Genomic DNA, 16,778 nt, shown 5'->3' on the forward strand with positions numbered 1-16,778 from the left:
CCGCATGGTACCTGTGTCTAAATCTCTCTAGACCCAACAAAGCATTTGACAGGCAATATTAAGCTCCCCAAATCTAACTTCTTCTCAGGAAAATGTTAACAATGATGTCTACTCAGAGATTTCCCCCAGGTATGTTCAGAGTATGTGCAGTGATGCAGTCATGTCACGTCACTTCTTAGGCAGCAGCGGGGTTCCAAAGACAACATATCAGACAGAAGTCTCACACCACCGAAGTTACCTGTGAAAACCCCTGCGATCACTGTAAGTTAGAATATAGCAATACAGGGATTGAGTCATGAGATGTACTGAAGGAAGGCATGAAAGGAAAGTCCACATGCAGGTAGATGTTCAGGTGAAGGAGCATTCCTTCTTTGTTAGAACATTCTTACCTGAGCAGGTGCAGACTGTAATGTTTCCTACTTGCCGGAGGGCTCCTCCCATTCTAGTTTAATATTAAGTCTCCTGAGCCTTTGGTTTACAGTAATATCTATATTACTTGTCTGAGAGTTCATCCAGTTGAAAGCAAGAACATAGGCACCTGTCCTAAGCCCTCAACCATTATGTTAGGTTTGATCCTAAACCTGCTTGCGTGATCATAAACACATACACACCATTCAAGGAAACTTTGTAAAGAATATGGCAGTCAGCTTCCTGCCACCTCCGGCTGTCATCATAGGAATTCTAGTCATGCTCACAGCCTTGGCATTTGGTTTTTTTCTTACCAAGTGAGAAGAAATCATTGAAGCCAGTAGGTATGTATGATACAGCCCCACAGGCTATCTTATGTCATCTTCAATTTTTATAAAACATGAGGGATACACAGTATTCAGTAAGATACTCATCCAGCTACAGTGACTTTCCCAGGATGCTCAGCTAGTCAGTACCAAAATGAAGTTTAAATCTCAACTTCCTCGTCTATGAAACGGGAATAAAAATATAGCAGCCTCACAGGGATATTCTAAGGAACAGATGAATTCTAAAATAACCTAGAATGATCCCTGTCTCAGTGATTGTCAGCTCTCATTTTTATCTGAGGTTTTATGCACAATTCAAGTGATTCCATATGGATGGACTCCTGCAAGGTGCTAGCTGTAAGATGCCCATCATCTCAGGCGAATGAGGGGCCACGGATGCAGCAGGAGCTTTGCCTCTGATCCTCAATGAATTATTCCATTTCTAACAATACAGTCACAAGACACAAGAGGTGTGATAAGCTTTCTAAATTTATGTGTCACCAAGAAAATGAACCTCCTCTATCTGATTGTCACTCGGAAGAATAATGAAGAAGGATCAAGGGCACAGGGACAGTGAACATTTGAGGAGGAAGCTGCTGCTTTATAGAATTTGGTTTGTTTCCACTGACCTCTCCTATCCTGGGGAAAAGGAAAAAAGACTCAATTATTCAAAGCAGGGGTCGAAGTATTTTAGGATTTATGAGCCATGCTGTTTCTGTCACAAGTCCTCAGCTCCACCACTGGAGCACAGAAGCAGCCATTGACGATCTGTAAATGAATCACTTTGGCTGTGTTCCACTGAAACTTTATTTATGGGCACTGAAATTTGAATTTCATGTAATTTTCATGTATCACAAAATATTATTCTGATTTTTTCTCAACTGTCTAAAAGATGTAAAACCATTCTCAGCTCACAGGTGGTACAAAAAGAGGAAGCAGCCTGAGTTTGTCCCCCAGGCCATTGCACCAGCCTGAGACACAGACCTGTCATGGTTTGCTGGTTGTCTGGGTACATTATCTCTCCTCTCTGGACCTCAGTTTCCTCTAGTGAGAACAAGAGACTGATCCTAAAGGAGCCCTGAGATTCCTTCCTGCACTAAAAGGCCAAGACTGCGTGGTTGTCATGTGGTTTTATAGTCAGACAAACACAGGTTCTAGCCTGGGATTTGCTGAGGGACGTTGGGCAAGTTCCTAAGCCCCCCAGTGCCTCAGTTGCCTCGTTTGTAGAGTGGGGATGGCAATGATGTCAACTTTAGGGTTGCTGTGAAGATTCAACTAATAGGATACCTGTGACCCCCTCTACTGATGTGTCCAATGAACATTTATTATACCTAATATACACTAAGTGCTATTGTATTATAAATAACTTGTATTAATTGTGGTAACTGGTTTTTGTTTTTGTTTTTTTAGAAAAAGCTGAATTCCTATTGAAATAATACTTTTTAAAACTAGAACGTAGTTTTCTTCATAGCCCTGTGATAAAAAGCTGGCCTAAGTGGCGGGGAGGGACTGCACCTTTTGAACAAAGCCCTGTAATTAGTGTCCACTACTGTTATCTTCTTTCCCATGTAATGGAAAGGAACAAATTTTGATAAATTAACCTTGCATCTCTGTATACAGCTCTCTCACTCCACCCAGTGGCAGGAAGTAAGTGGTAAATCATGTGGAAGAGACGAGAATTTTTTTTTAATTTTAATAATTATTATTGTTCTTTTTATAATATCCTCTACCAATAGAGCAAGATTTCATTTTAAACTCAGTCCCCTGTGACTCTCTATAGCTGTTTTTAAAGCCTGCAGTGGTAGGTAACCATTTAGCTGAGTGGCTTTCAACAGGAAGTGCCTGACTCGTGCTTTCGACCAGCACGAGTTGATCGGTTATCTGTATAGGTGGTTATTAAAAGTGTTGTCCTGCAGCCTCATTAAAAAGCAACCCAGCCTTTAATAAATATTAGAAAATGTCAGCAGCACAATTTAAATGTGGGAAAGGGATCAGTTTTCTTGGTATTTGTGTGGATAGGCATAAACAGTCTGTTTGAAACTCTTGATTCCGTGTCATCGTTTAGCAGCCATGATGGTTTCTATTTACAAAGAAGGATGGGAAGGGAATGTGGAGTAGGTGTCAGCCACTTGGTGAATCAAGAAGAAACTAAGCTGAAATACTCACATGATGTCATTAACAAAAAGACTCTGCAGACTGGCTAGTGTTTGTTGAAGACTCCCTCCGTTCCCCTCATCATTTCCAGTGACCTCATTTCAGTGATGGCTGTTCTTTGTCACCATCGTCTTCGCATCCCCACTTCCCCTTCCAGCTGCTCTCAGAACCAGAATGAGGAGGTGATTTGTAATTCCTCTCCCAGGCAGGGTCCCTGGGCTTTGCTTCTCCTGGCCTGTCCCTTGCCCTGCCAGCCAAGGAGAAATCGAGAGGTGCTGACAGGGAGATACTGGCAGGGGCAGGGCAGGGCTGCTGTAGAGGAAACTCCCTCACTTCTTTCCCCCTCATTCTCTCTGTTTGACTCTTCATCCCTCTTTGTCCTTCATTCTCTTAGTCATCTCCTCTTTGATCCATTCTGTCCCTTCTTCTCCTTGTTTGTTTGTTGGTCTCTTTCCTCTTCTCTCTCTCTGTTTATCTTGTCCCTCTGTCTCTCCCTCGGTCTCTCTTTCTGTCTCTTTTTGACTCTCCTGCCTCTGGCTCTGCCACGCCCCCCATCTCATCTGTTCTATGTGTTTCTCTCTTTCTTAACCTGTTTCTGACGCCAGCCTCCACCCACCCCCCTCCGCCAACCTTGTGTGAGAGATTTTCATTTGACCAAGGCCCCTCTGTATATTTCCCCTTTCTCCTCGTAGTCCTATGCCTGAGCTTTCTATTTTACTGTGAGGTTCTCTTCCAAAACTGCTTGGCTCTGAGCATGCCTAGTATGTGCTTAATAATTAAGACTGTAATTGAAATGTAACTGCAAGTATAATTAAATTCACTTTAGTGGACCCTGGAATTATGAAGAAATTAGGCATTTTGATATGGCCCTGCAGGAACAGCTGGAAGGAGAGAAGGACCCTGTGTTAGTGTGGAGCTGCCCTATCCACTCTGTTACCCTGGCCACCACTTCTGGCTGTTAACCTTGAGCACAGTGACCTCGTATGCCTGGACAGCTAGACGTGGCAGGAGCCTGGGGCCTCCCTCAAGGACACTCAACACGGCCAGCTGCTGTGTGGCCCTTCTTAGAGAGAGGAACCAGTGAAAGCATCTAAGGACTCAGAAAGCTCAGCAACAACCCTTTTCATTTTCCCTGAGGCCATTTGGGTTTTTTATTTCAAGCTTATAAAAAGAGTTATCTTGAAGTGTTGGGCCAGCAAGGTGCTCAGAAGAGGAGTCACCCACACTTGCTGCCTGAAGCTCACTTTGTATGGGTGAGCCTGTCCATGGTTATTCAGTCCATGCACAGGCACATCCTTTGTGGGGGACGCTGTGCCTGGAGGTACACGGTGAGCAAACCTGAGCAATGGCGGCAGCCCTTCCAAAGCGTATGTTTAGTGGGGACGAGAGCAGTGTCAGTAAGCAATCATAAGAGTGCTGGGATTTTAGATGTACAAAGTATTTGGGAAGCTCATTTTCCAGTCCGCTGCTCTAGGTTGGGGGTTGAGATGTGGTGACAAGAAAGCATCCCCAAAGAAATGTCATTTTAAAAGATAGTTCACGGACATATGGTGTCTTCCAAGCAGAGAGGGCAGCAGAGCTCAGGGTGGAGGGCATAGCAGGCTTGTCTGCAGGTTCACAGATTTCTCTGTCAGTCATTTTCCCCCTTGGGTATATCTGGTGCTAAGTTGTATACTGAAAAGGGTACTAAGACAGGAACTGGCTAGTTGGTTATAAGGAAGAACAACCCATTTATCAGGAGGTTATTTCATGCATACTCACGGAAAGGAAGGTGAACCAACAGTTCTCTCAGTGGGTGGGGGCCATAATAAAACTGGCCCACAAGGAAGAGCAGGGTCTGAGTTGGAGGCAGACCTCAGGAACATCATTCCAGCCGTTGGTCTCTTCACTTGACTTCTCCACCCTCTGTGTATTTGCACGGTCTTTCTCTTATCTGCCTACTTATGACTGGAAGTCCTGTTCATGCTACCACTTTCTCTTTCATGGAAACCACCGGTTGAGATTCTCTATGGAGCAAATCTAGTTGGACTGGTGACCATGGTCTGTATTTGGATCACCCTTGGGTCAGGTGCAGTCAGTGTCTTGGAAGCAGTCAAGGTCTGCCTTGGGGCAGAGAATATGCCATGGTCCCTCATAGAGCAGGGACTGTGGGGACAGAAGGTTTAGCCAGAAGAGCAGACATCCTAGTTGTATATGATCCTTGTTCTTGAATAATTTATAGCCTCATTGAGGTTCCGATGATCTCATGCATGGGAAAGAGCTCCATGTTTTAAATGTCAAACAGGAGTCACTGGGAAATCAAAATAGAGTCCAGAAAGCAAAGGATTTTGAAACTGAATTCTGCCAATCAGTTACTAAGCCTCAGTGCTCTTGGCTTAAATAAAAAAGAAAAAGAACTGATGTATAAACACTGAACTCATGTGTTTATTTAGAAACATCTAATTCACAAGTTCCTTGTAAGAGTCAAATAAAGTAATGTGGGAGGACTTTGTAAACCAGACTTTTTATTGTTGTTGTTATAAGGATGATGATGACATATATTTACAAAATCATAAGAAGGACTTATTCAGGTATCAGAATGGGTATGTCAAGCATTATTTGAATGTTCATTCCACTGCTTCCTATTACTAGCCATACTTACTGGACTAGCCTTTAATTTATTTGTGCCCCAGTCCTCTCCTCTGTAAAAGTAAGGTAATAGCAGCTATCTCAGGGTTTCTACTGAGGAACAGGGGAGCTAATATAGTTAGAACCCCAGAGCAGTGTGTGACCTGTGTGAAGCGGAAGCTGCTCTCTCCTTTTATTGCTGTCAGCCCCACTCCTAGCAGAACTCTCTCAGCCCAGTTACACAGAGCTTGGTGTACGTGGGTGAGACCTGTACCCACAGGAGGAGTCATATCGAGAAGTAGATTAGAAAATGAGGGATGTTCGCACAGAGAAGACTGCCTCTTGGGGTGATGCATGGGGACCTGGGGAGCTGTGTGTTGAGAAAGAAAGAAGAATTCTGAGTCTTTTGTAGCATAATGTAGATTTTTCTTCTCTGGTGAATTGGAGCCCAGGTGGAGAGAGCGCTCTAAGTCTATATCTCTGTTGAAGGAGATAAAAATTTCCACCTTTAACTTTCATTGACCTCCTAGTCCAAAGACTGATTCGATTCTGTGTCTATCAAGACTGATTCACGTTGTACCACTACTATTATACATAAGCCTGCAGATTAAGGTTGGAATCCCTTAGCCTGGTACCAACACCTACCACAGTCTGATCCCCTGTCCTGCTTTTCAGCCTCTGGGACCTTGGCTGAAACTTTACCAAATGAATCAAAATGCACATTGAGGTTGTTCTTAATGAAATAGTAGATCTCTTCATCTGCATTAGTTAAGTTCTAGTATGAAACAAACTGCCCCAAAATTTAGCTGCTGCTTAGCACAAGAAACATTTGACCATGTTACAGTTTTTTTAGTGGGGAATCTAGGGCTGGCTCAGCTGCTTCCTCTGGCTCAAGATCTCTCTCAAGTCCAATCATTGTGTTGGCCAGGACTGGGGTCCTGTTGCAGCTTGCCTGGCAGGGGTGGCGGGAGTGGGGGTTGTTGCCTATAGGCACACTCACACAGTTGTTGGTGGGGTGCAGCTCTTTATGGTTGTTGGAATGAAGGCCTCAGTTCCTTGGTGCCTGCTGGCTGGAGGCTGCCCTGAGTCCTTTGCATTGTGAGTTTCCCCATGGGGCAGCCCATAACCCATAGCATGGCAGTTGGTATCATTAGAGTGAACAAACAGAAAATCAGAGGAAGTAAGACCGCAGTGATAGACTTAGTCTCAGAAGTGACTTTCCATCACTTTTGTTATATTCTTCTCCTTTAGAGGCAGGCCACTGTTCCAGCCTGTACTCAAGGGGCATGAACACCAAGAGGTAGCAGTCAGTCATCTGAGAACCATTTTAGAAGCTGCCACCCACACTTAACACAATAGTGTGTTAATTAAAGTAATGCTTGTGACATATGTATACCTATGGCTGATTCCTGTTGATGCATGGCAGAAATCAACACAATATTGTAAAGAAATTACCCTTAAATGAAAATAAATGATTTTTTTTATAAAAAATGTAATGCTCACTCCTATAACAACAGATATGTTCAGAGGCAATATAGTAGGGGTTTTGTTCTGCTTCATACGAAGTCAGAGAGGGTGAGTGAGCCGAGTGCTTGGCTCTGCAGGCTTACCCAGGCATGGATGCTAAGGGAATCATTGTCACCTGAAAAAAATATTTTTCTGGCTGGCAACATTTCAGAAGGTAGACAAGGAAAGCAGAGGGAATACAGAGAGTAACAGTGGAAGAAACTTCACGGGTGTGTGTTTCATTGCTACTCACAGTGTATTGGCCAGGACTCAGTCACACGGCCCCCCTCCCTCACCTGGAACGGGGGCCTGGGAAATGCAGTTCCTGTTTGGCAGCTCTTTCCCAGCAGTAGGTCCCCACTGTAGCAGAGGAGCATGGAACTTTGGTAGACAGCCAGCCACGACTGCCACAGAGACTGCCATTTACAGAATGCTTTCACACCTCTTATTTCATTTGGTTCTCATGGCGACCTATGCTACCAGCATTATTATCCTCATTTTAAAGATAGGAAAACAGACTAGTATGCCTTTAGGACATAATTAGAACAGGATTCAAGTACCGTCTCTGCCTCTTACAACTGGTGTGACTATGGAGAAGTTCTTTAATCTCTCTGTGCCTCAGTTATCTCATCTGTGAAATAGGTACAAACAAACCTATCCAAATTCATTGTAAAGTTTTCATGTATCACATGTAAATCCCTTAGCACTGTACCTGACATATGCTTAATCAATATTCATTGTGAGGAAGATGATCACAGTATTATGTCTGAGGATAAAGAAGTTGATGCTCAAAGGATTTAAATGATTTATCTGAAACTACACAACTAATACATGACAGAGTCAGGATGGGAGTCTAGGGATTTTAAGTAACAACTTCCCTATGTTTTAAGTTCTTGCTTGTCATGGAGTCCATTCATCAGATTCCTGTGTAAGGCAGCCCCGAGTGAGCCTTGAGCCAAAGACAGTGTCCAGTGTCTGCTTCAGCACGGTTTGGTGGACCCAGCATGCCAGGAGAATCAGTACTATACCGCCTTCTCACCTCAGTTGTTCCTCCTTAATTCTTGCCCTTGCCTTTGGTATGAAACATGCTGACCAAGCATCTTTTTATTTGTACTCTGAGGTCCTCCAAGGCCTATATTTCAAGGTCTTTTGTTTATAAATAGGCTCTGTCTTGCTAACTAGATAAAAGCACTGGAGATGATGTAAGATGAGATATTTCATTAGACACTTAAATTTTATCACATTTCTCCCAGGGGCTTGTTCACATTGAAGAGAACAGAGTGATGTTTTGCATGTTAAATAGTCACCGAAGAACACAATGAGGTGGGGTGGTTTGGCCTGCATATTCTACAGATCCACCAGAAATGGCCAAGAGATGTCATCAGAGGTTACAGTGCTCATTTTCATGGAATCTGCCATTTTTGTTAGGTAGAATGAGGATGAAGCATAAAGGGACACATTGAATACTGTCACTGTCTCCAGGCAATGAATTCGAGCCAGTGAGCAGATTCTCTAACTTCAGATCTCCAATTAGCTCATGACTCAGACCTTTTGTTTCAAGAGATTAAGACAAAGGACTTCTGGAATGAGCCAAAACTACACTAAATTCAGTTGAGTGTGTGGATTACCAGCAGCAATTTTAGCTTTTATCAGGAAAAAAATGTCCATTAGTCTCTTGCAAATCCTGTCTTTCATCTTTTTTTGTAGCTGGACTATCACTTGATACAGATTTTGTCACATCATCTTTCCTATCTGTGGCATTGGTTAGAATCTGTGTTTTAATTTTCTTCCTGGTGAAAAGCTCCAAGTAGATTCATCCTGAGCATCTTCCTGTGTTACTGCCATACTCCATATAGTTCTAACACCCTGACTTATCATTCTCTTGCTCTTTTTGTGTGTGCACAAAGTTTTTTTCTTTATATTACATATTCTGACTATCCAGTCAAAGGATACATCTATTTCAGAAGATTTTCCTCTTTCAAACTAGTTGAACAAGTGGTTGTTAATCTTTGTTTACAATCTTCTAAGAGCCTCATTATTTCAGTTTTTTTAATGCCAGGGAAAATATAAGTAATATCTTTTTAATGCCAGGCATTTGAATTAAAAAGAGGAAAAAAATAAATTTTCCATCTAAATATATCAGAATAGCCAGATCTGGATCATAAAAAGTTGACCTGAATTGTAATTAAATGGTGTTAGAAGATTTAGGTGGTTTTCCCAGGTGGTAAAGCACCCACTTACCAGTGCAAGAAATGCAAGAGATGCAGGTTTGATCCCTGAGTCAAGAAGATCCCCTGGAGGAGGACATGGCAACCCACTCCAGTGTTCTTGCCTGGAGAATCCCATGGACAGAGGAGCCTGGAAGGCTACAGTCCATGGGGTCGCAAAGAGTCAGACACAACTAAAGCAACTTAGCATGCATGCATATACAGGAGACTCAGGCATCTCATGACTTCAGGTTGTATGAAACTTCCTGGGGCACCACCTTCAATTCCATCTCAGTGACTGTACAACATCCCCCCACTCCCTTCCAGGAACCAATGTCCACGAGGCCCAGAACATTCTCAGTAACAGCGGACTCCCCATCACTTCAGCTGTTGACCTGGAGGATGCAGCCAAGAAAGCTGTGGCCAGCGTAGCTAAGAAGTGATGCCTTGCCCTGATCCCCTGGAAGAAGTGCACTTACCCATGAAAAGGGATGGTTCTTTCACCACTGTGAAGAAAATGGTTATTCCATTGGGGAGAAGGGGGGGGGGGGCGTGGAGAAGGGGAAAAGCAAGAATTACAAGTTTTTTGTTTAAAAAATTTAAATCTGTATTTTTTTGAATAAGATACCTGGACAGCTTAATTTCCCTTATAGCCTTTATTAATTTAATGTCCTGCATTCTCATAATGTTCTGTCATAGTGAGTCAGTTCACCATTGTTTTGCCAGTTTGGGGGAGCAATCTACAAGGCCGAACAGTGTGTGTGTATACAGCATTTGAGATCAGACCCTGGTTCATTTGGAGCAATTTTGGTGAATATTTGTACTGTGTTAAAAAAAAAAAAAAAAAAAAAAGTTAGACAAGATTGCATTCAACAGATTTGCCATCAAAAAGGTGCAGCTAAGACACTAAAACAAGTAGCTGTTATAAACTGCAAGAGTTTTTACTATTTTGAATTCCAACATGTTTATTTTAGAAATGTATTTTACAATGTAAGATTCATAATTAATACCATATACATGTATCCTACCATTTGCCTTAATATTGAGTACATTTACCTCATACTCAAAATGAAGCCAGAAGCCTTATTTGTGATTTTGGAGTAGAAGTTTCTCTTTTAACATCAAAACTGAAGGTTGATTCTTATGGAAATCTCTGATTGAGTCATTTCAAGATGAGACAACACTGAAATCAAATTATGCTGTGAGTGTCACTGTCTTCTCTCTGTTCCTGTTTCCCCCTGAGTCTACCACCTGGGAAAATGTAATTGAGAATATGGCTTTTTTGCATCGTGTCCATTTTTGTGGTGGGAAAGAATGTGATTTAGGTTTGTGTTAAAATTTTGGTAAATTTTTATCTGTATGTAAATTCAAATAAAATCCTCTTTTATAAACTCTTAAGATCTGTGTATTTCTCATTTTAATACATTTTATCATTTTTTTTCATTTACTAAGATACTAGTGTCTTAGGCAATATAGCCAAAGATAGAAAATTTGGGTTGTCCCAGGATTATTCCAGTTCTACTCAACTTTTTCAGTGACTGTTTCCATTAGGAGATTACTTAATCAAAGGATGAAAATTTTATACACCCTGGAAACCCAGGTAAGTGCCACAAATATCTGACAGTCAAAACATGGCCTTAGTTTGCTTAGCACTGTAGGAAATATTCAGACATAATCTCCTCCCACTTATGCGGCTCAGGTTCCAACATTAGCCATTTTCCTCTCAACATACAAATGTGTCACACCATACTTTTTTTTAACCAGTTTGTACGTTGTTCTCCAAAACTTCATATCTGGACGGAAGTTAAAACACCATTGTTTTATAGATCTGTGTTTATCGTGGAGGAAGAACTCATTTGATAGATCGGTCTTACATCCATTATTGTTACACAGTACATAAAAAATATTAACAGTGTCTTTTTAAGTGTTTTTTGTAGTAGTCAGTATTGTAAAATAAATAATGTATACTCTGTCAATTAGCAAAAACTACATATTTGAATCCTTTACCCTTTGTTAAGGCTTGTGTTCATCTGGCTGTATATATGGGTATTTCTAATCAATACAGTTTGGAGGAGGGGGTAAAGAAATGAAATCATTCTTGTGATTATTTTGTTAAATAATAACAAACAGCCCTTTGTTTTCAAAGACATGGGAAGCTATATTTTGGTAGAACCTCAATGTATTGAGTTTATGTGGTTCGCATAGTAACCCTGGTGCTAAACACAGTACAGTTTCCATGGATTTTTATGGACTGAATCACTGGTGTGTGTTAAAGTACAGCCACACAGACTGAGGGGACACAGGAGAGTTGGGGACAGTTGGTGGTGTGGATCTGAAGCCTGTATATTACCTACTCCAGTGTGTGCTGTATTTCTGACCTTCTGATGTCCCCTTCAAGTCTTTCAGCTGTACTGTATGTAAGGGTGAAAAGTAATTTCCTTTAAATCTGATCAGTATTTGTTATACACGGCCTTATCCTAAACAAGAGTATCTATGAAAGGAAGTGAGAGTCTAAATACAGCACTCAAAGAAGCTTAAAGAGTAATACACACCTTTTACCCAAACTGCTTTGCATGTAAGATTTTAATGGGTTTGCTAGTCTACCCTGTCAGTCTCGTAGAACCAGCATCAGATTTAGAGGGAATTGAAGTCCTGACCTTCCCACTTAGCAACATTCACTTCTTCGGACTGAACAACCTCTTGTATTTGTATAAGCTCTTTTGCAGTGGCAAAAAACCAACTCAAGCTTAAGAAAAAAGGCTGAGAGGGGGAGGATGGTTTTGTTCTTATAATTACAAAAGGCAGACATTTTCAACTACAGTTAAGGCTAGATCCAGAAACTCAGAGCCTCGGAATGTGAACTCTGCATCTCAGAGATGCTAGTCTCTGTGTTGGGTTCATTCTCTGGTGGGCCATTTCCACAAGGTGGCAAAAAGGGCTGCTGGCCATCCCAGGTAGGTATTCTCAAAAGTTTGCATCTGTAAGAGAGAAAGAATGGGTCAGGGGCAAGAAAGAGTAAAGGATGAAAGGAAGGGAAGGGAAGAGGGAGGGAGAAGGAAAAGGGAAGGAAAGAAGGAAGGTTTTTTCTCTCCTGGCAATTCTAAGAAACACCCCAGAATTTAGATGATGATTTTAGGTCAGAAACTTACCTCTGAACAGTCCTCTGGTCAAGAGTTTATAGGGTTCTGATGAATCCTCTCTGGGTTAAATTCCCACTTGTTGGCCTGATGACAAGACCACCCTCATTCAAACTTCCAGAGCTGAGAGTAAGAAAAGGAAGTTTCCATAAGAAACCTGGGGATCTAATGAGAAGAAACAGTGTATTCTGGAAAGGAAAATTAAAAGATTACCACACTCATCATCCATAGAACAATGATGTTGAACAAGTTGTTCTATAAGGACTCTTCCAACTCTGAAATGTCATGATTTTATTTTATTAATTTCTCATCATTTCTTGGCAGTCCATTCTTAACCTATGCATACAAGTTACCAGGTTTTTTGAATAGATGCTGCTTGAGTCATCTGAATATTTGACCTTGATTTATTTGTGTAGAACAGTAATGTGAACTTAAGAAGTAATGGCATTGAGGCTCTTAGCTCAATTTTGGTTTTCTATTTAAGTTTTAATTCAACTCATGAATTAGTAAAATAGGTAGGAAACTTTGAATGACCTTATTAGATCTGTGAATCACTTAATTTGTTATTTTACAGTTTATATACTATGACCATCCTTCTCAGTTTGCTATCAGCATGAAAATAAAGGTATCGTCATAAAGAATTATATTATTTATATTCAATGTCTTAATAAAAATGAGAAGAAAAAATGTTTTGACATTTCTAAATTAAACATTTAAAACTGATTATTTGTAGGATACAGTGTATGTTCAAATAAAATAAATGAAAAATTCATATAATTATGTAAAAAATACTGTGAAGAAGAGCAGGAAAAGATATGTTCTTCCATGTCCTTCTACATATGAAGTTGGCAAATGTAGGCCTGAGGGACTAGATAGTTTTATTGACACAACCATGCCATTTATTTACATTCTGTGGTGGTTTTCATGCTACACCAACAGAATTAAGTAAGTATGATAGAAAATTTATGGCCCTAGACCATTTACTCTGGACCTTTACAGAAAAAATTGTCAACACCTTCTCTGTATTAAAAAAAAAAAAAATTTACAGTATTATCCTCACAATGACAGCCTAGATTATTGTTTCTAAATCTGGGAAAGGCAGATTAAGGCATTAAAGTGAAACAAACAAATAAGTAGAAAATAGGATCTCTGACCTTTGCAATTTAAACCCAGTGAAGATTGATTTGTCTACGAAAGGACATTTGCCAATGAACACCTTTTTAACTGTGTTACTTTGTTTCTTTCCATCACCCCAAGAAGTGCCTGCACATAGCTAGGTGTGCTTCTGAAATAGGCTATTCTTAACTACTTACAGGTGTGTTGGAATAACTTCAAGTCATGGCTCTGAATATTGAGCTCCCAAAGAGCTGTATCTGCTGTCATACTCAAAGTGGTCCTTGCTAATTTTTGTGCATAATTTAATCTTGGGGTCCTGGGAAGATGGTAAGAAAGCAAAGAAAAATTATTTCAATGCACCTCATCTCTGCAACGTTGCTGTAAAGGCATTATTACATTCTATCTTGAGGAACAGTAGCATAGTGAGATAAAGTTACTCTGCTAAAATTACATAGTGGCAAGAATTTAGGCTTCTAGGCTTCTGGTTTTCGTTGAATTCTATCACTTCTAGTGCCTCTAGTTCAGTAGAACTTCTGTGATGATGGTGATGGTAAGTGTTGGTGCTATCCAGTATATGGCCACTAGCCACATGAGGCTATTAAGCACTGAAAACTTAATTTTAAAGATTACTTAGTTTCGATACCAGTCTCAGTAGGCCCCTGGAACTTCCCTAGCCTTCCAGTGGTTAAGACTCCATACTTCCAATGCTGGGGAGTGGTGGTTGGATCCCTGACTGGGAACTAAAATCCGACATGCCACATGGTATGACCAAAAAAAAAAAAACAAAAAAAATTTAGCCACTTGTCGCTGGTAGCTACCATTTTGGACAGCATAGCCCTTCAGTCTCAATCTGGTGGGTTTTTATGCATTACTTTGACATCAGAGGAACTTACACTGATTAAGTGCTTACTGTGTTCCAGGAACTTTACAGATGTTGCCTTAATTAATCTTCTTAGCATCTCTGTGAATCTCTCATTCCTCTGTTACAGATGAAATGTTTTACAGGTGATACATATCTCAGGGAAGGTATAACACGACCAAGAACACAAAACTAATATGTGACCGGTCAGGATTCAACTCTGATCTTCTGAGTCCAAAGCTAGTGCTTTTTTGCTTAAATCTGTCGGAACCTAAATTCAATACAGTTTTGCTGCTGATAGTGATGTATAATTGGAAAGAATGTTGGAGGCAAAGATATTTAGCAAGCTGAGTACTTGAGCGTTTTGCCTTTTAGTGTACCTCTTGGCCTGGGAAGGAAAATTTAAAAGCTGAAAGATTGCCCTCTGCAGTTGGACCAGTTGTATAGACTGTAATGGGAATGGCACGTTTCCATACCCACACAGTAAAGTCTAAGATAGGGGCCACTTCTTGGGGACTTAATTCCAAGTGCCTTCTTATTAATTCACTGCCTTCTCTAATACACAGAACGATGACAAAACAAGACAAAAGGCAGAGGGTGAAAGCTGAGACAGTGTTACCATAGCAGTTGGGGAAAATTTAGTTAAATGTATCATTATTCTTCTGGACAATTTAGATCCATAACTCTTGTCTCAAGTCCTGATATTCAAAATAGGCCAGCAGCAGTTCTCATGTACATTATGCCAAATTCCACAAATCCAAAATTAATTAGATTTTATATGTTGACTGTGGGAAAATGCATTATTTTCTTGTTCCTCCATTATGTGCACAGGAAGTATGTGGAGGCATTTTTTTTGTTTTAAACTGGGAGCGCTTCTAGCCCCTTTCTAGCCAGAGGAGAAAGAAATGAAATAGAATCATTATCTAGCAGTCATTTAGAGATCTGTTCTCAGAGATCAGACAGAGACTTGTATGGACTACAAGATTTGGAGGTTCTTATTTGGAGTTTAAATTATATCTTAATGTTGAATATTCATGTACTCTAAATCCTTATAATTATTTTTCCTCAAAAAAATAATTTTTGACTTTGTATTAAGAGTACAATCTGCAAACAAATACAAGTTGAATATATTATAATAAAATAAACTGTTTGCAGAAAGTTTTTCCAGAGAGTAGTAACAACCCAAATGTCTATCAGCTTATGACTGGATAAATGAAATGGTGTATATCCATTTTCATCAATTAAAAGAATGAAGTACAAGAATGCTACAGTATGGATTAACTAGAAACCTCAAAAAATTTAGTGAACCTTCATTAAACCAAATGAAGGAATACAGTCACAAAGGCCACATAACATGTGATCCCACTTTTAGGGAATGTCCACAGTACATAAATGTAAAGAAATAGGTTATAGATTAGTATTTGCCAGGACTAGAGAGGAGAGGAGGATAGGGAGTGACTCCTAATGGGTTTTCATTTGGGATGGCAAAAATGTTGTGAAATGAGATAGTTGTGATGGTTACACAATTTGAATTTACTAAATACCACTAAACTGTACTTTTCAGTGATAGATTTTATACTATATGAATTACTTCTCAGTAAAGCTATTCTAGATTCAGGATGGACAGACACATATATAGGTAGGAGGACTTGTATTAGTAGTTGCATGTGTTAATAAAGACATAGGTTGGGTTTTATTTCCTGCTCTTCATTTATATTATCTCACGGATACAATCAGGTGACCTTAGAGATAGTGATCATTTTGTACATGTGTTCATGGGAAGAATAGTTGATAACCTTTCTTTCTGGATTTCAAAGAAACAGCTATTACTTTCTGAAAAACATTTCATCCTTTACTTTAAAAGTCATTTTTCTCCTACCTTCAACACTGTGTCTTAAACATTTAAGTCTATTTTATAAATTGCCCCCAGTTTTATATAATTGCTTTAAGAATTGCCTTTTAAAGATGCCTTTTTACACATTAATAAGAATCCTTTACATTTCTGTTAAGTTTTTAGACTATTGTACAGTTTGTGTGTACATGACATTTATAAGCTTTCAGCTATCACTTGTGAATTTCAAAAAATAATCATAAATTCTTTGAATACATTTGAAATATATTAAAATGCATTTTTATAGTTTTAATTTTTTTACAAAATTCCAATTATATTAACAAGAAAGCAAGTAAACAAGGTTGGCAAGAATATAGGGAGGTGGATACACTCCTTTCATGGGGCAATTGCTTTGTGATCAGTAAAACCTTTCTGCAGGGCAGTTTTTTAGTATGGCTCAACTGCCTTAAAAGTGTTCATAGTTAAGGGGCAGGTGGCCAGCATGATGGAGTAGGAAGAACCTGAGCTGGCTTCCTCCCACATGCCCACCCGAATTATAACTATTTACAGAGTAACTATTGATAAGAACGACCTGAAGACTGGCAGAAAAAATCCTTCACAAGTAAA

The 16,778-nt window shown here is 40.0% G+C and overlaps 1 protein-coding gene across 1 annotated transcript in view; it reads left to right on the top strand.

Moving 5' to 3' along the window:
• SUCLG2 (succinate-CoA ligase GDP-forming subunit beta) overlaps positions 1 to 10,606 on the top strand; it is a 264,516-nt gene extending 253,910 nt beyond the window's left edge. Inside the window, exon 11 of the mRNA XM_065933317.1 lies at positions 9,536 to 10,606. Coding sequence (XP_065789389.1) covers positions 9,536 to 9,651 — 116 coding nt within the window. The 3' untranslated portion in view covers positions 9,652 to 10,606. The remainder of the gene's footprint in view (positions 1 to 9,535) is intronic.
• Positions 10,607 to 16,778: the final 6,172 nt, after the last annotated feature.

Source organism: Muntiacus reevesi, chromosome 4 (assembly GCF_963930625.1).
Source record: "Muntiacus reevesi chromosome 4, mMunRee1.1, whole genome shotgun sequence".
NCBI classification, from domain to species: domain Eukaryota; kingdom Metazoa; phylum Chordata; class Mammalia; order Artiodactyla; family Cervidae; genus Muntiacus; species Muntiacus reevesi.